Genomic DNA, 19,489 nt, shown 5'->3' on the forward strand with positions numbered 1-19,489 from the left:
GTTTGTAAAATCAGCCGCGAACCTCATTTCATGCATCTTCTTCAGCGCCGATATTGGCCCGATTTCTCGGGAACAGCAAAACTTCTTGCAGTGTGACGCAATCCGCGACCGGGGATTTTGTCCTTCCGACAGCCAAAATGAAGTCTCGGTGTTATCTGATAAATAATTGTAGATGAAATCAGCTTTAAATGTAGTATTAATACTGCATTTTGTGCATCGTCTTAAATACTTTCTCCCCTTTATAAAAACAAGACCACTCTTGTATACTGCACTCCTTGCATCATCCTACGCAATTTCTCCCCCTCCCCAAAAGTACAACTCTTGTTGTGTTTATTACAGTGAAGTCAAAGCCAAGAGTGTTGTTGAATGTGCACTGAGTCCAGTTGGAGGTCAGCAAAGAGGATTAGCGTAGTTGCCGCTTAGCTTAGTTACCTAAAATGAGGATGAGGACGGGGGCAAGTGCAGGTGGACCATCTGGAGTCCAGATTCCGGAGCCCTTACCAGCAGCTCTGCACGGAGTCCGCAATGGAGCTGGACGTGCTGATCTACCCGGACGAGGTGCGGGCGGCCACCCCCGAGGACCCGCGCCAGTGGGAGGCGGAGACGGCGGGCCGGACGTCCGTGCCGACCGCCGAGCCCAGACTCTTCGTGGCGCTCTACCCGTACAACCCGGCCGCCATGTCGCCCAACCCGGACACGGCGGCCGAGGAGCTGCCCTTCGTGCCCGGGCAGATCATCAAGGTCAGACGAACCTCGACTCTGCGGTCGAATGCGTTTCGCGGTCTCAGTCGCAAACTGGAATTGGAGATCGACATTTTCAGGGCCAGCACCGATTATCATCATCACTTGGAGAGATCACTTTTCAGATGTCGGATTGCAACAAATTGCTTTACAGAGATGAAAAACAGACAATTAAAACAGCGAGATGTATACAAGAACCAAGCCCTCTCGGCCCCACATATAAAGGCAGAACCGATTTTCATACATTCAAGTGTGGATTTAAATGTGGTGGACCACATCTGACCCCCGGGCCTCGAGTTGGACACCGGTAGATCTTTGTTTTCAAATGTGAACAAAAAGTGCAGTGTAAATAAATAAATAGTTCCTTGGAGTTTACCCTGTTGTAAATTGATCTCTTATCGGCTGTCGGATTTAAAAAAAAAAAAAAAAAAAAGGCCGATGCCGATACGCGTCAAAAAATATCAGGCCGCGCCGTAATCGGCCAATTTGTAACTTTTTGCTGGCTTGTATCTGACCCGTCAGGTGTTTGGAGACAAGGACCCGGACGGCTTCTATCACGGAGAATCGGGCGGCCTGTCGGGTTTCGTGGCCAGCAACCTGGTGGCCGAAGTCCCCGTGGACGACCGAAACCTCAAACAATTGCTCATGCAGCAGGGATTCATTCCCGTTGACCAATCAGGTGTTCCTTTCTCTCGTCCTTTTGCTTGTCCGTTCACATTTCTTAGTTTATTAGTTGGTGCGCAAATTTGTTGGGAGTTGACTTAGAACGTGAGTTAGCTCGCTAGCTAGAAAGTTTGTTTGTCGATCAATTTCATACATCGTTCTTCGCTTGGCACCTTTGTTACCCGGTAGCGCAAAACGATTTTTTTCATTCTGATTGGATTTTTTGGAATTTTGGGCTGCGTTCTTTCGCTTTTCGCGGTTACGGTCTGCTCGCATCGGGGCCAAACGGCAGCAGCGACCCGGGCAGATGTGTCACTTCACCCTCATTTCTGATAGCGGCCCCCCCCGACGGGACTGGAGAGTAACTGTCAGTTGCCGATCAAACCTTTTTTCGCAGGGATATCTTTGAGTCCCGACGTGAGCGACACGTCCAGCGTACCCGAAGACGTCATCGTACGCCGCATGGTGGCCTTGTTCGACTACGACCCGTGGGAAAGTTCGCCCAACGTCGACAGCGAAGTAAGTAACGGCACGCAACAACGACACCAAACAACACAATAGCCTTTTCTTTTTTTTTATTTCTTTTTTTTATATCCATACCTGTCCATATCTTCTTCCACCTGGGACTCCGTGCGACGCCATGTTGAAAAGTGTTCTTTTTGATTATCTGGACCACAGGCCGAACTGGGCTTTCGTTCGGGTGACATCATCTACGCGCTCGGCGACATGGATCCCGACGGGTTCTACTACGTAAGGCTTGTCATTTACCATATTTTATTTTATTTTTTTTTTGGCCGGGGGGGGGCTGTCAAACTTTCTTTCTTTTCAGGGCGATCTGCAAGGACGCCGAGGTTTGGTGCCGTCCAACTTTCTGGAGCCGCTACCGTGGGATTAGCGGCTTTTTGCTCTTTTCATTTTTTTTGTCACTGCTGTACATACATAATGTAATGTGTAATATAAACAAAATACCCGGTTGCAAAGGATAATGTATGAGTCTTAAGGATTTTTGGGGAGGTGCTTTTTCCATATTTATACATTTTCTATTTTGGCCTCTTTTTATACTTTGCAATACATTTTCTAAACGATATACTGAATAAAATATATTGTGATTGTCTTTAATACTGTATATACTGTACATACAGTACATACCAACATAGAATTGCTGTGCTAAACTCAGGATTATTTACAGTAAATATTTCCAAAAATTCACTTCAGAACGCAATAAAAAAATGAAAGGATATATGAAATATATGGTCAATTTGTGGCTTTTTTAAACATGCTTTTTTTTCATTTGTTTCAACATTGCAGCTTTTGAAAAGTAAAACAAAAAAATACATTTTGTCCACATATTTGATTTGTCTTCATTATTATTATTTTAGATGCACTTTTATGTAAAACAAAATACACATCACAAAGTCATGCTTATTAACAACAACAATATGAATGTACTGTATTTATTTGACACGCACTCTTTAGCATCAATTTTTACCTTGTTTTTATTTAAAATTTTAATTTAAATACACCAGAGTTTGTACAGCATTTTATGAAATATTTATAAAAATCAAAAATGAAATTGCAATTACGTTATTAATGCAAAACAAGTATGCAGCAAAACGAAGCAAGTCAATTTTGTGCCATATTAGATTTTCATAAAAATGTATTTTGAAATTTTATTTTAAATTCATCACTATGGTTAAAAATAGACATTGTACTTTTGTTGGTGTTGTTGCAATCTTTGCATCGAAATGTAGCAGTTTTTGAGAGCTATATTTGATGTAATATTTATAATATAAATGCTAATAAAATCAGGATTTGGTTGTGTCAGCTAATCAGGGACACGTTTAGCATTTCTTGAAAAACTTTTTTTGTATTTTTTTTATTCCAGTGCAGCAGTTTACACAAACAATTGACGGAGAATATATTTACCATATGAATGTGAATTGATGTTGGTTGCTGGTGGTTTTCCCGCGTCGCTAACAGCGTAGTCATCCATAAAGTAGGAAACACTACACAGTGCAGTGAGCTTTTTTGCAGTGCTTTCTACTTTATGCTCAACAACGCTGAACAGCAGCAGCTCGCCGACGCTCCCCTCGCCACCGCGTCCGGTCTGGCCTCCGACGTTGTTGAATTGAACGCATTATGCAGCAAATAGCACTTTGTAGGAAACTAAAATTGGCTTACCGGCAGAACTCGTCACGAGCAAGAAAGAAAGTGAGAAGCGAACGTCAGCTTTTTATCAAGCGGGGCTCAGACGCGTGCTTGGCACAGGAAGTCATCACAGCCGCGCGCACAAACAAGCGACACGCACGAAAGACCAGAGGTGGCAAAAGTCCTCACGCTTAGTACTCTGAAAAAAAAAAAAGTCCCTTGAGTTCAACTATAACATACATTTTTATTTGTATTATTATTTTCGAGGAAAAGGAGAAAATGACCTGTTTACCACATTTTTAACGTGCAACTGAAAATTCATTACTTTTTTTTTTTTTTTTTTTAAACAGTGTACTGTAGTAAAAGTAGTACAGAACCTTGTGTCAATCAAATTCTATTATTTTACACGACTAAAAGTGACGAAAAGTGCAGAATAAAGTTTGCACATTTTGTTTGGGAGATAGTTGCTCAGTCAGTTTGCATGTTTTTGTTTTTCAGTTTTCATCATCCATTTGTTTGTGCATCAGTTACTTGGTTTGGTTTGACCGTTAATTTGACCGGAAGAGCTGGATGAAGTGGCTGGGGAGCGGGAAGTCTGGGCGTCCCTGCTCAAGCCACTGCCCCTACCGCGACCCGACCCGAATAAGCGGCAGAAAAAGGATGAATGGAGGGATAGGTTGTTCAGTTTGTAGGCTAGTTACCTTTGAGTCTTTAGTCCGTTTGCACGTTTGTTAGTTTGCGAAGTCGAAATGTATTTTTGTGACAGGAAGTGTTCACAACTCTCATATCTCTGCGCACTTCTGAGAAGTCCACCACCGCTGTGTGTGCGTGCGTGTTTGTGTGTGTGTGTGTGTGGAACAAGGTGCAAGTTCGTGTGTGCAATCGTACGTTGGAACAAGCGGAACTTTGCAAATAGAAAAGCGACGGCTCCGTCGTCACGGCAACACAAAACCTCAAATTCACGCCAGGCCAGAGAACAGGAAGTGAAAGACGACTGTGTAGTCATGCAAGTGCAGCGAGCGGTGCCCTGCACTGCCGCAACTTGCACGCTTTTCCAGCTGCGAGCCGTCGCCAGCTCGATTTGTTTTACTACTTTTTTTTTTTTTTTTTGCAGCAAAAATGTGCTTTAGATATGCCGTCGCTCGAGTAAAGTGAAAAACAAAACGACATCACTTTGCCTTAAAGTCTGCTAGCTTAAAGCTAACATATAATGGGAAACTCCATAGGTAGGCTAACAAAACTAGCATTGACACACTATGCCCCATAGGCGTTTCTAGCCTTTTTAAAAAAATGTATATATTTTTAACTTAACTTCCTTTCTAAACAAGCTAAAAATAAGTGTGGAACCATAAAGTACTTGGTTGAAACATTATATTTTAACAACAAGGATTAATTTTTTTGTATTTTTAGTACATACTATAGGGAGCTGGTTTACTCGCCCCCCCCTCCCCCCCCAAAAAAAAAAAAATTGCATAATGTTAATGTGTATGTAGAGGTGCTTCTGCATCAAAATGAGTTGTTTTCCCCCCCAGAAATTCGGATCACAATATGTTAGTTGTATCATTACAATCCATTCCTCTTTTGCTGTGGCTCAACATTTAAATAACCTTTATCAGATTTGATGCTTTAGTCACAGACGTTCCCAAAAAGTGTTATGCCTTTCTCTTATGAATGCAGAAAGGACATTTTTTTCAATTGGAGAAAAGTGTGAAATTTGTCTCGCCTGGCTGGGAGCTCAGCGCCCCAAAACCTCCCATCCAAGAACCGCCCCTGATGTGCCCATTGAATACATGCATGAAATCATCTTTTTTTTCTCTTTTTTTTTTTACATTGTATTAAATGATGTTAGTACTTTATGTTCTATTTTTAGTTTTAGTTTTCAATTTTGTTGGTGTCTTTTTTTTTTTTTTTTTAGTTGGGGCTCCTGGAACGGATTAACGGCATTTCCATTCATCTCAATGGGGAAATTTGATTTGATATACGAGTAAAGTAGAATTTGGAGCTCGGTCACGGAACGGATTCAACTCACGAGTCGAGGCGGCGGCGCATGTGCGAGGGGGAAGTTCACGACGCTGCAGATTAGCTCAGCGCTCACCGCGCTTGCATCATCGCCCGTCTATTCTTGCACAGTCGGATTATATCCAAAGTGATCCTGTTCCCGTGTATCGATACTAGTACACGCAGTCTCAGTGACACCACGCTCACAGGACAATACATTAGGAACACCTTCACGCTACAATTGAGCTACGGTTGCCTGTTTGGTTTCTTCTTTAAGCCGGTCACTGAGACCAAACGTAGCGCTCGATGCTAACGTTAGCGTTGGCGTTCAGGTTTTTGTCCTCCTTAGCCGCCGTAGCTGGAATGTGTGAGGTGTCATCTGAAAAGATGTTCAAGTCGCACCGAAGTCATTGTTGTGTTTTCTTTCTAAAATACATGAAATAATGTTCACTAAGTGCTGAACACGTGCAAAAACTGAGAACAATTTAATACTGAATTGTTGAGATATAACTTCAAACAGCAGGATGGATTTTTTTTTTTTTGGGGCCTGGGCTAAAACCGATCCCCGTGGAAAAAAAGTGCCCCCACTGTATAACTAATGAGCGCCGTCTACGGCTAGTCGCTGGAATTGTGAGTTACTTAGTGATAATAGCTTGGCCCATCGTGCAGTTTAGCAATCGACGTGCCTATAAAACACAAAAACTGAAGTGTTTTGTGTTTTTGGGGCTGTGGTGACCCAAGCGCGGCTCACCGCAAAATGGCCTGCTACTAGTGGCTAAGCTGGTCCTCGTTAGCCGCTAGCGGGCTCTTGGACCGACGTTGGCAACGTCCACGCAAAGAGCCACACAACAGAGACACGAACTGAAAATGATATTTCCCAAAAGCTTTCATTTCTCCTTCCTTTATGAAAAGCCTTCCATCCACTTTTATACTGTTAGCACGACTATAAATCAAAGCTGAACAAGCTGCACGCAAAGCAGGTTCAACGATTGGTCACTGTTGATGAGTGTTGCCACCCAGTGGACATCAGTGCAACTGCACCTTGATAATAACACCGTAATGACTGATGTATTTTATTCATAGGAGTCTTTTCGGGCGCTCAAGGACGCCATAAAGTGCAAACATAACAACAAAGAAAACAAGCAGTAGAGGATCAAAAGAAACTATGATACATCAAAGAACCATTTACATGAGATACATAGTGCATTCTGGGAAAAGAAATGGTCAAAATGCATAGAACAGATCGTGTAGTTTGTTCGCCCTTGGGTATTGGATATTGGACAGCAAAAGTCAGTATTTTGGAATGAACCGCATCCAAATAATCAACTGATAAACAAAAGACGAGGAACTGTAAATACATCATCGTCACATCAAAAATGTGTTTGTTGCATTGTTTGTGTGCTGCACGTGGGAAAGTGACATACCATACCATGCTGACCTAATGACAAATGTGCGCAATTTCGACAATATCGCTTCATATGGTACACCAGATCAGTGAATGTTCCATGAAAAAGTCCGCCATTATAAATATAAGACTTCAAAGGTGTTTAAAAGTGTCACTATGAATTGAACCTTTTCCAAATCTCAGACAAGATGATAGATTAGACCACAAGGTGGCGCTTCGAGGTCATATTTGGGAAAAAATGTCATGTTGGAGAATATGACAGCAGAACGACACGTAAACCAGAGAGAGCCAATCACAAGCGTTGGCTTTAGAAGGAGGAAGTGATGTGAAGAAAAAAAATGCTATTTTTCAAAATGTAACTCAAAATGTAATCGTGGAAATTTCCAAACGCAACTGTGATGTCACGACACATTTTCTCAATTGCAGTGCATACATTTTGTCATTCAATTATACACGTAATTAGTCACTCGCCAGTTTTCCCCAGAGCTGTATATGGAAGCATATTTTTCACGCAGAGTAGAGCACCAGCGCGGACGTGAGGAGGAGAGCGGGGCTGAGCAAAGCGGCCACGTGGCCTCCGGAGCGACGCACCCGCCTTCCGTTGAGAGGCTGCACGGCTCTGAACGTGTTCACCATCGGCCTCCCGCCGGAGAAGGCGAGCCGGGAGAAGGCGGACAGCTGCCGCGTGGACAAAAAAAAAAGGTCACGGAACATTCTACACACCCGTTCGCTATCATGTCGAGAAGAAATATTCAGTTATTCTCTGAATATTGAGACTTTTTTTTAGACTCCCCAGAAAACTCTACTTGCATAACATTTTGTCTAAATATTGCAATTTTTTTGTACATCTCTTAGTGTTCCTGTGTTTTGTTTTGTTTTCCTAATCATTCAATGACTCGTTGGCGACTCATTGACCTCACCTGTTGCCTGCTGAGGGGTACGACGTTTTCAAAGAGGGTCCAGACGACGGCTTGGGCGCAGTCGGGCGTGGTCAGGGAGCCGTCGTAGCGGAAATACTTGCTCGTGTCCGCGTGGGGCGGAAGGAACATTTGCAGGGAGATGCCCGGCACCGTCGTTTTGTTGGCTGCCCGTAGAAAACATCAACAAATGCAGATGCAGCTAACTTCATTTTGCTCATTTTGAAGTCTAAACAAATATCATTTACATGAAAACTGGTCAAAATCACGGTTGAGTTCCAATTTTTGACACTTGGGGCAGTCGATTGTTGAACTCCGAACTGAAGGTTTAGAGAGTGATAGAAGACTCGGAAAGTAAGTAGTGCTTTAGCTTGTATGCTAGTGCATCTGCATGCTAGCAGAAGTGAATGACCGGGACACACTTGTAAAAAGAGATTTTCAGCTTTACCTGGCTAAATAAAGTTTAAGTGAAATGAAAATGTCATTTATCATCTGTCTTGAAATGTGATTATTTTCACTTATATTTGTAATATTTATTTGCTACAGTATTATAATTTATAAATGTTATTAAATCAATGATTATCCAGAAAAAAAAAATCATATTTGCTATATAAATAACCAAGATATAAACCCGCTACTATATAAATCTTTAACAAAAAAACAATGTGTCTGGCGCAATTGCGAAGTGCAGTTAGCTAGCTAGCTATGATTAGCTCCCTTCACCGCTACTGTGACCACTTTAGAGTGCCTCATTGTCGGCTGTGTGTGTGCGTGTGTGTGTGTGTGTGCACGAAAGAAGCGCCAGGTGGGGGGAATAATTTTTTTGTAAGTCCAAGTTGACTGCCAGCGTGGGTTTCACACTGCTGTGGCCACTTTAGAGCGCCTCGTTGTCACAGCGTGGAAAAGCCCCACGACCACCCGTGGGTTGCACTGTATATGCCAGTCACTGGAGGCTTTAAGCGAATATATTTGTACAGCTCAAAGATGTAGTTTTGCGTAGGCATGGGAAGGACGCTAGACAAAGCAGCGTCCATTTTTCCAGGGCGTAGTCGGATGACGTTAGACGTCGACTCATTTGCAAGTCGCAATGACTCAAATTCTAATCTCTGATAAAAGCATGCCCTTAACGTTCAAACATCATTTTGAGAAACAATAAGGAAGCAACATATCACTCGAGCTTTTATATGATTTATTAGACATAAAAGGAGTTGACGCCGTCATCTTATCACCTCACAAATTGCACTTTGGCACTTAACTTACTCGTACCGACACGTGTAATATATAATTTCATGTCATGTTTTACACACGTTAACTTACACGGCTGCGGGATTCTCCTCAGAGCTTTTATGAGGGGGTCAAACTTCTTGTTGGCAGAATTGGATTCCTGAAACGAGAAGTTCAAAAGAAAACAATTTGATTCAAAACACCATTTTAATTACGGTGTGTATTTTGTTAATATGAACAGTACATTTCTGGCATACCGCAAGGCTCCATTGTGGAGCCACTTCATTTATATGTGCATTCAAACACATTTTGCCTGAAATTATTGCCATCTGTTATATTGATAATCATCATTGAAGTGGCAATAATCGTTTTCGATGGAAGGCTGATTACCTCGAAGAAGAAGCCAAGTACAGCCACGCCTGCTGGATCCCTCACTGCCTGTGAAAAAGAAGTGTATTGTTCCTTGATGTGCACAATGTGCATCTGTGGGAGGAACAAAGACTGTATATAAATTGTATTACAACTCTGTTTGAACCTATATGATCTACAGTATATCCATATACATACTTCCATTGGATAGGGTTCGCCATCGATTGTGTGTTCAGAGCCCGGGCCGCCGTCTTTGCCCCAGTGGAAGTGGAGTTGGACTGCTTTGTACGTTCGGAGCAGATTGCCTCCTTTGATATGCATACCTGCAGGTAAATCCAATTGCACTGCAATAAAGACAAATTATTATTATTATTATTATTATTATTATTATTATTATTATTATTATTATACGGCAACTGATGAAATAGTCATAACATTAGGAGAAATATGCTGTATTTAAAAAAATAATAATTTTTGTATGTGATTTTGCTGTATTTTTCTTTTCGGCATGCCACCTCATACTTCATTTTTAGATGTTTACTTCAAGTATCTGCAACATTTGCACAATCGACATTGTCCCAGACAATCGCGCTACTCGTCCCTTTAAACCGCATGCACTCCTTGAAGTCTCGGCGCCCTTTGCACAATGCTCATTGCACCGGACTATTGCGAGATTAGTCATTCGAATTGCTCTAGGTGCTAGAGGACTCTGAATCTTTTTGCACAACTGTCAAAAAATTAAAATAAAACATTGTACCGGCATTACCAGACAATTAGCAACCCTTTACTGCTCAGTGACTATTTTTTTTTTTGTCAATGTCTTTATGTCTCCAAAGTGTTCTCTGTCAATTGACCGTCTGTTGTCGTACTAGAGCGGCTCCAACTACCGAAGACAAATTCCTACTGTGTTTTTTGGGCATACTTGGCAAAATAAAGATGATTCTGATTCAGATTTTCCCTCACGCCGATTGATTCCCTCGTCGTCACAGTGTACCTGCGTGTCCGTTGTTGGAGAGGTTTCCGTGAAAAGCGTGTTGATATCCGACAAGGTGCAGCGGAGTGAGTCGGTGGTCCGGTAAAACTCTCCCGGTGACGACGTTTACCGGAGACTGCAATCTGCCGGCGCACTGAGGAAAAATCATCCCCCACTGGTCAGGCCCTGTCAAACAAACACCAGTAACAATGCCACTCTGCTGCTCTTTCTTGTTTTTTGTAATGCCACTCTTGAGTTTCACCTGAGCAGCTGTGGTTGCAAGCTACTTGGGACTGGTAACACCAATCTAGAAATCACAATTGATTTTTTTTTTAATGACATAATGAAAAATATTTTTTTTATTATTATTTTTTTTTTTAATTGTCTAATCAGAGATGAGACGTTCCTACCTGCCCCTGAGACAATCTCCGGGAATGACAGCAAGAAAAATAATGTCCACATTGTTAATGGCACGTTTACGGTGCCGTCAGGCGTCGGACGAGCTTTTGTTCTGATAAAGTCAGGACCACCTGAGCAGCCTCCGCCCACCTTTGCTTTTTTACGACACCTCGCTTCAGATAGGTGAACAATAACACATGCAATAGATTAAAAAATATATAATAGCCAATTACAGGCTTTGGATTCAAAGAACTTTTCATTTCAATTGTACATTATGCTTTAGATTTCTCCGGAAAATCAAAGTCAATTAATGTTTTTATTTTATTGTATTTTATTTTTTAAACTGCGTTTTAGATGGAAGTAGTGTGACATCAACTATTTTTACTCCCTAATGTAACTAAAATAAATTGGTACATTTTTATAAAGAAGATCAAATAGATGATAATATTGCATATGATGAAAATAAATACAATCTTAGACGTTTTGGGAGAAATATAACACTTTTCAAGTTACATTAAGATCTGTTGGGAACAAAAGGAAAAAAAAGAAAGTTTTGTATGCAAATGTTCACACAATATTGCTTTATTTCTTGAGAAAATACTTGTTTCCATGCTATTTTGTTTAGTTGCAAATTTCTGGGTTATTTTCCGGAGGAATTTTGAATTTACTCATACTATTATACAACACAACTTTTTGTAAAATGTTTTCGAGGAATTACTACCTCTATGAAAAATGTTCGACTATTTATTCTTAATATAATAATAATAATTATTAGAATAATATGACAGCCAAAGCCAGCTAATCACAGTTTGTCGACCACAATCAGCTACACTCCCCTAGTTAAGGTTTTGTCAACGGTGCAATCAGTGTCAGAGTGTTGGACTGTCATACGTGCAAGGCACGACGACACGACCCCGTGAGAGTTCTGCCTTGACGCATTTGCCTGTTTTCCAAAGTCAATGAAGTGTGAGTTTCCCCTTTCTGCTCTGTGAATCGTGAATTAAGACAAGAGTGAAATCTGAGTCTTTTGTGACTTGCTATCTGTGGGTTACGGAGCATTGCATCACTTTGGCACAAGACAAATTCCCAATCTTTAAAGGCTCACCCGCTCGACTGTGAAGTTGACTGCTCTGTATCCTGGCTGTGAATTGAGCTGTCACAGTTGACTTTAAGTCTTTATTCAAATCCTTTCCAACTATTCAGGGGGTTTGGTGTACTGTATTTGGGTCCTCCAATCACGCTCGCTTTGTGTCAATATTATGAAATAAGATACAAACTCACAATTTGCAAGTGGCTCATAATGGAGGCCAGTCGCACTGAAAATGAACATCCATCCACTTTCTGAACCGCTTCTCTTCACGCGGGTCGCTGGCGTGCTGGAGCCTATCCCAGCTATCATCGGGCAAGAGGTCCTGAACTGGTCGCCAGCCAATCGCAGGTCACACATAAACAAACAACCATTCGCACTCACATTCACACCTACGGGCAATTTAGAGTCTTCAATTAATTGGTTTTGGGATGTGGGAGGAAACCGGAGTGCCGGAGAAAACCCACGCAGGCACGGAGAGAACATGCAAACTCCACACAGGCGGGAAAACCTGAATGTCTATGAAGTTTATGTTCATTAACTTTAAGCAAGTGAACAAGTGAGGAAAGGTAAAAGTGGTAAAGTAGAAGTACGTATAATAATCCTGTAGAATTCGTACTTTTCATGAATGCACCACAGTTACATAAAATAAAATGGGCGTGGCTACTCGGCGCTGCCTTCATTTGTTTACGACAGTCGTAAAAAGTCGGAAAGTTGGGCTTTGCTTGATTTTTAACCGCAGTCTATAGACCGTGTCTTGGCGAAAAGCACGCCGAGTGTGATGGAGCGTTGGCGGGGAAGAGTGGCTCTGGTCACCGGAGCCTCGGTCGGTATCGGGGCGGCCATTGCCAAAGAGTTGGTCCGCTTCGGAATGACAGTGGTGGGCTGCGCGAGGGACGTGGACAAAATAAAGGTTTTCTTTCATCTATTTTCTTTTTAACTCGAACAATTCGACCCAAAAGTGGCAATTTTGGAGTCGAAAATCGTGGTACGTGAGCTTGCTAGTACATGCTAGCTAGCTCACAGTTGGAATTGCTTCAAAACGACCGAAAGAAAAAGTTGCATAAGGTCTAAATATGAAATACTCTAGAAAGTAAATTCACGGTTGTCTGTCATGGTTCAAGTTCTGTTCACTTTAGTTCAATTATTAACATCTGGTTAAAAATAAAACGCAGAACATGGATGACTCTTGTTAATTATATACCAGTAAGCAAAAAATAAAGAGACCAGTATTGTAAAAACATTTCTTCTTTCCTCATAATGTTTCAAATTGTGTCTCCAGAAACGCAGATTTTTCGCGTAGTTTGCCGATTTCTATTTTGAATTTTTTTTTTATTCACAATAATATTCCAACGATTTTCTCCTGAAAATTAAATTCATTTAAAACTGCATTTCTCAATGGGGGGAAAAAAAAATCTTTTTTTATAACCCAAATAGGATTTTTCTTTTCTTATGTTATGTTATGAAAATGTTCACTTGAGAAAATGTTATGTCAAGACTGTATCAAATTACATGTTTTTAAATAAAACATACAATTAAGTAAATACATATCTTTTTGTAGAATTCTTAAATTTTTATTAGAAAATACAACTTTTACATCATATTTTTGGTTGTTAAATATTAGCATCCTTTTTGTGACAAAATATTAATTTTGTAATATGATTTTCTTTAAGAAAATGCAAAATTGCTTGAAAAAAGTTTATTTTTTTTCCCAATCTAGGTGAATTTTGTTGTACCTGTTACGATGACAATTTAGACATTCTTATTCTAAAATGAAACTTTTTGTCATATATAATTTAGGGCCTGAACGATATGGAATTTTTATTTGTTTTTTTAGGCCGATGCCGATTCCAATATTTGGCAGAAAAAAATTCTGCTTAGCAATTAATCGTTTCATAATATAATAATTAAAAAAGCTTAAATCAAATAACTTTCTCCTGTTTGCCGCTTGGTTGTATACGTGGTGGATTTAAGAAGTTTTTACGAACTGCTCAAAGCGATATCATGCTCAGGAGCGTCTGCAGCATGAACGGAACGCGTCGAGCCGCCATTGTTGTTGAATAACGACCGGCGATAACTGACGTCATTGTCTCAGGAAAGATGCGAATTGACTGAATGGAGTCAGAGTTCCATGTAGTGGACAAGCGGCACAGGGACATCAGTCTGAGTGACTCCGACACTGAACAGCATTTACTGTTTCATCAGAAAGTAAGCGTATATCTGCGCGTAATTGGCAAAACTCCGGCCGATTGTGATTATTTTGAGAAGGGTTAATATCATCGCCTAGTACAATTATTCTGTAGAAACTGTAACAATTTTGTAACTTGTTGACTTCTTTTTGGAAAACTACCGACTGGTTTGTTGTAACTTTACGATGGTGGCCGAACAACGTGCCACGCGTCTCGCCCCGGTATCAGTCGGTGGAGGCCGAGTGTCGGCGCGAAGGCCTCGGCGGCGTCCTGGTGCCGCTCGAGTGCGACCTGAGCAGCGAGGAGGACGTGGTGTCCGTGTTCGCCGCAATCAAAGCGCAGCACAAGGGCGTGGACGTGTGTGTGAACAACGCGGGCGTGGCTCACCCGGAGCCGCTGCTGAGCGGCAAGAGCTCGGGCTGGAGGAACATGCTGGATGTAAGTTGACTCCGGGACATCTCGTCCGTGCGTTGGTGTCATCGCGGGTCGTTTCCATGCAGGTCAACGTGCTGGCCTTGTCTATATGCTCACGAGAGGCTTATCAGTCCATGAAGGAAAGAAATGTGGACGACGGACACATTATCAACATCAACAGGTACTGCAGCAATTGGCGCCATCACACACACACACACACACATACACACACACACGCGCGTCTGTGCTGGGATGCCAATTGAATTTGAAATCATTTTTATTTTAAGTTAATTCATCGCAATTATTTCAAGGCATAATTGGAATGACATTTTGTTGTATTTAAATGAATCTTAATTAAAAAATGCAATGTCTTTTAAAATCTAGATTAATGAATATACAAACACCATTTAATTTATTTTAGTTTATTTATTTCAATTAAGTTTTAAAACATGTTTTACATGTTGATTGCCTTTTTTAGAAGGATTGTAAAATATTTTCCATTAAAGTTTGTTGTATTATGTTTTATTTCAATTATTAAAAATATTTGTAATTAGTTTTTTATTTTATTTTGTAATTTGAATTACATTTTATATTTTACCGTTGGAATTTTGTATTATCTTACTATTATTTAAGTGGATTCAAATAAAATTTCATATTTTTGTGCCCTCTGGAATTCAGTTTTAAAATTTTCAATAAAAAAAATTTGAAACAAACTTTAAAGCATTTTTCCTTTAGAATATTTTATTATTAATACAATTACATTTGTAAATATTTTTTCAATTGGAATTCAGTTTTTAAATTTTCCATTTTTCCATTTAAAATAAACTTTGAAATATGATTCCATCAGAATATATTATTATTATTTAAAATACGTGCCAGAACATTTAATCTGTTAAAATTTTTGTTTTACTTTAAATTAAAAATGTTTTCCCATTAGACTAAAAAAAAATTAATAATCTACAATTAATTTTGATTACATTGTAAAACATGTTCCCATTGTAATACGTTTTTTGTTCATTCAAATTATTTAATTACATTTAAATTTGAAATTATATTATAAAATGTTTTTTCCATGGTAGATATATTTTTTATGAATGTAATTTTAGGTTTGAATTTAAATGATAGATTCTTGTAAAATATTTTTCAATGGTACGTTCATTTTGTTTTCATCCTTCATAATGCATCAATTACGTGACTTTTATGTTTTGATTCCAACACATTGCCATAACCGTTTTTGATATGAACTAATGCTATTAGTTGTAATCTCCCTCCATCACCAAACCCGCATGTACTGCATTTGATGATGTCATCCTTACGTGTGACCCCCCCCCCCCCCCCCCCCCCCCCAAATGCGTCACTTGCGTTGCAGCATGGCCGGCCACCGTATGGTTCACAACGCCGACGTGCACTTCTACAGCGCCACCAAGTTTGCGGTGACGGCGCTGACGGAAGCCCTGAGGCGGGAACTGCGGGAGGCGGGCACCCACATCAGAGCCTCGGTAGGACACGCGCGTAGGGGGGCTGGAACATATTAATGGCAATTCCAGTTTTTGACAAAAGCTTTAAAAAGAAGCAATAACAATATAAAACGATTTGATTGTAATCGAATGTCGTCTGGGTGACAGTCGCTTGTTTCTCTTTTTCAGTGTATTTCTCCCGGTCTCGTGGAAACTGAATTTTCTCTTCGGCTCAACAACGGCGACACTGAAAAAGCAGCGGCCGCTTACTCCAAATATAAGGTAGCCTTGTTATTTACATGTTCAGGTGTGCCCCAAGTTTTTTTTCCCCACTTATGAGCTGGCTGGCGCTGTGATTTATTTTTCTGCTATGTGTTGCAAACCAAAAATGTGAAAAACCCGGTGAATGGAGGTCCCATTGACATGAATGGAACTGCCATTATTCTATTCCAGGCTCCTAAAAAAAAAAAAAAAAAAATACAAACACGTTTTGAAGTAAAAACAGAAAATACACTCTTATTGTATTTTACGTTATAAAAACAAACAGAAATGACATAACTGAATAGAATATAAATAAGCAGCTTTGGATGCGTTTTTTTTTTTTTTTTTTTTTTTTTTTTTTTGCTTCAATTCAATTGACCTCGTTGCTGCTGCTCCTGGTGTGGGCGGCTTGGCCAAATGGGGGCAATATAATACGAACGTGCAGATGCGCTATACACTCAGGCGGTCAAAACTCCTTAAGAAGCCATTCTTTGCCGAGGATAAAGAAATGTATACCTGTGAGTATTATCCTATTGCTTGTCTACATGTGTCGCGTCACCATTTGTGTTCAAATATCCGTCGCTTGAAGGGTTGTAACGCCACGATGCCGATGCTGTTCGTTAGCCTGTTGATGCCGTTTTGCATTGTTTGTTAGCACAAAGCTAAATGGACTTATCGAGAAGCAAAGCATATACATAACGCGGAATTTACATAACGTTGTGTATTGTTTAATTTTCTGTGGTATCTCAAGGGGACCTCTGTACCTTCATGTCGCATTTGACACGATTGTTCCTTTTACAGCCACTGGAGGCCAAAGATGTTGCTGATGCAGTCATTTACGTCCTCAGCGCCCCTCCACACGTGCAGGTGTGTGCGCGCGCGCGCGCGTGACCTTCACTCCTTTAAGCATCACGGAAGGAGATAAACCTTCACATATCTCATCTTTTTCTCGTGTTGTTGTTGTTTCCAGGTTGGAGATGTTCAGATGCGACCTGTGGAGCAGTTGATGTAGCCCACCCGAGGTCATCTCCAGCAAAAAAAAAAAAAAAAAGGTCCTCATTTTTACACTTAATCACATCATGAAGCTAAAAGGAAATATCATTTGCAGTTTGAAAAATGTCAAAAAAGCAGAAATGTACTGACTGCTGAATAAAAACCACAGAAAATGTCAAGATTGAGCAGAATGCCGCGTTCGATGTCTGTCGTTTCCCCCCCCCCCCCCCCCCCCCGTCATTTAGATAAGTCACTTCCCTCCACTGATGAGCACAAAAAAGGCTGTCAAGCATGCTGTATCTTTGTTAATGACACACATTGATAGCTTTATGAGGCCTCATTGGGGGGGGAGTTTACCCTAGACTTTGTTCATGTAGATAAATAAAGTGCACGAAACGTACTCAAGGCACAGCACAATGACTTTGCTCCTTAGTTTTATTATTATGAATTAATACTATTGCACTCACAAAAAGTGGTCACCGCAACGGGCGACTACTCAAACGGCTCTTTTCTTTCATAGATAGGCATGATGTCGAAATAAGGCTCGAAATCGGGCACCGCAAGTCAAAAGGTGTTTTCAAAACGCTCAAGTCAAAGTTTCCCAACAGTGCAGTGGGCAGCAAGTCAAAATGATTTGTTCAATTAATTTAGCTTTTTTTTTTTTTCTGTCATGAACTCAAAATGTAGTTATTCCTTGTTTGTCCATTTAGTGGTTTCTTAAGTTTTATTCTTTTCCTGCATAAACACAACAAATTTGCTTTCCTTTGTGAATGGGATTCAAGTATACAAACACATTTGCCTTGTCTTTATCTCATTAAAGTTGTTAATTGATTCATTGTAAATTATGAAATATCTTAAACAATTTTACATTTACCATGTTTTTTTTTTTTTTATTAATTGGTTAATGAATTTAAGAAATGAGGACCGATCATTAAAATAAACATTTTATTTCTGGCATTTTAAAAATATTACTTTATTGTTAATATAAAATATTAATATTTTTAATGAGCGTAAAATTAGAAATTCTAAATTTTGAATTTTATTTGAGATTTTTAGAATGAATTAATTTATTGATTTTGTATAAATTTATATCATTAATGTGTTGTAAATAGACAATTTTACCTATTTTTATTATTTAGTTTTTATTGAACTTGTTTTGTTGCTTTAATGTTGAACAGTTTTATGTGTGTGGTGATTTTTATGCGTGTACAGCACTTCGTTTCCAACTGGGGCTGTTTTTAAAGTTGAGTTGAGATGCTTGCTACTGAGACGGTCATTGTATTCATTTCATCAAATAATTGTAATTCAAATAATCCAATCAAATAATTGTCATGAATTGCAATTGACTATTTAAATTCATGATGTGTAATTAAAGTGTATTAAAGTGTATTGCGCATAAGCATGAAATAATTGTACAAGAATACGTAACTGTTTAAAAACAAACGGTTATTAAAGATTAAATGCAAATGTTCTAAAAAGTGAAATACGACTGAACCGTGTGTGTAGTTGGTTGGGTGATTAATTGGTCGGTCGTCAGTTTGTTTGGTTACTTGGTCGGTTCGTTGGTTAAGTATTTTACTAGTTGGTTCTTCAGTCAGTTGGGTACTTAGTCGATTGTTGTATTTTGGGGTCTGTCAGTCGGTTGGCCGCACTGTAAAAAAACAGAACTACGCTACGGAAACCGCAGTTTTAAATTAAGGTTGGTCAGTTGGTTGATTGGCTGGTTGGTAGAGCCGTTGTTTGTTTGGTTAACCGTTCGGCTGTTTGTTTCATTGGGTTGTCAGTTTGCTGGTTAATTTATTGGTTGATCTGTCAGTCGTTTGCTTGATTGGTTGGTCAGTTGGTATATTGATCAGTTAGTTGGTTAGTTAAATAATTGGTTAGTCAGTCAGTTGGTTCCTTGATTGGTTGTTGGTCGGTCCGTTGTTTGTTTAGTTATTTGGCCAGTTGGTTTGTTGGCTGGTTAGTCTGCTGTTTTGTTGGACAATTGGTTGGTTGTTTCTTTAGTTAGTTACTTGGTTGGTCTGTCATGTGGTTAGCTGGTTGGTTTTATTAGTTAGTTGGTTTTCAAGTTGTACAGTCAGTTTTTCAGTGGATTTGTCGGTTTGGTTAGTTAACCTAGCCTAGGAAGAATCGATTCAAATTTGGTGCGATTCCAAATGAAGACCAAAAAGTAGATTTCACTTTTTGGGCGTTACAGTCCACTTGCATTGTGGCCAAGTGGGGCCAGTGAGCCGGCAAATGGCGCAGC

The 19,489-nt window shown here is 40.0% G+C and overlaps 3 protein-coding genes across 5 annotated transcripts; 2 read left to right on the plus strand and 1 right to left on the minus strand.

Moving 5' to 3' along the window:
* Positions 1-432: 432 nt before the first annotated feature.
* si:ch211-105f12.2 (RIMS-binding protein 2-like) lies at positions 433-2,390 on the plus strand. 3 transcript variants are annotated; one of them, XM_061782297.1, is made up of 5 exons: positions 433-741; positions 1,264-1,420; positions 1,802-1,923; positions 2,083-2,154; positions 2,234-2,390. In XM_061782297.1, the coding sequence occupies exons 1-5, from the start codon at positions 526-528 to the stop codon at positions 2,297-2,299; spliced, it is 633 nt and encodes a 210-aa protein (XP_061638281.1). In that variant the 5' UTR covers positions 433-525; the 3' UTR covers positions 2,300-2,390. The 3 variants fall into 3 exon arrangements, with proteins under 3 accessions (XP_061638281.1, XP_061638280.1, XP_061638282.1); XM_061782296.1 differs by having other exon boundaries at positions 2,083-2,390; XM_061782298.1 differs by lacking the exon at positions 433-741 and adding an exon at positions 752-1,048 and having other exon boundaries at positions 2,083-2,390.
* Positions 2,391-6,616: 4,226 nt separating this feature from the next.
* On the minus strand, positions 6,617-10,961 carry ca4b (carbonic anhydrase IV b). The gene is made up of 8 exons (XM_061782493.1): positions 10,849-10,961; positions 10,701-10,745; positions 10,460-10,624; positions 9,664-9,809; positions 9,487-9,579; positions 9,190-9,256; positions 7,876-8,039; positions 6,617-7,633 (listed from the first exon to the last, which is right to left on the minus strand). Exons 1-8 carry the CDS (start codon positions 10,898-10,900, stop codon positions 7,463-7,465), a joined length of 903 nt encoding a protein of 300 aa, XP_061638477.1. The 5' UTR covers positions 10,901-10,961; the 3' UTR covers positions 6,617-7,462.
* Positions 10,962-12,598: 1,637 nt separating this feature from the next.
* LOC133482409 (dehydrogenase/reductase SDR family member 11-like) lies at positions 12,599-17,417 on the plus strand. Its single transcript, XM_061782494.1, has 7 exons — positions 12,599-12,837; positions 14,342-14,551; positions 14,614-14,708; positions 15,897-16,026; positions 16,174-16,266; positions 17,047-17,112; positions 17,216-17,417. Exons 1-7 carry the CDS (start codon positions 12,706-12,708, stop codon positions 17,255-17,257), a joined length of 768 nt encoding a protein of 255 aa, XP_061638478.1. The 5' UTR covers positions 12,599-12,705; the 3' UTR covers positions 17,258-17,417.
* Positions 17,418-19,489: the final 2,072 nt, after the last annotated feature.

The sequence above is a fragment of the Phyllopteryx taeniolatus genome, chromosome 8 (genome assembly GCF_024500385.1).
Source record: "Phyllopteryx taeniolatus isolate TA_2022b chromosome 8, UOR_Ptae_1.2, whole genome shotgun sequence".
NCBI lineage: Eukaryota > Metazoa > Chordata > Actinopteri > Syngnathiformes > Syngnathidae > Phyllopteryx > Phyllopteryx taeniolatus.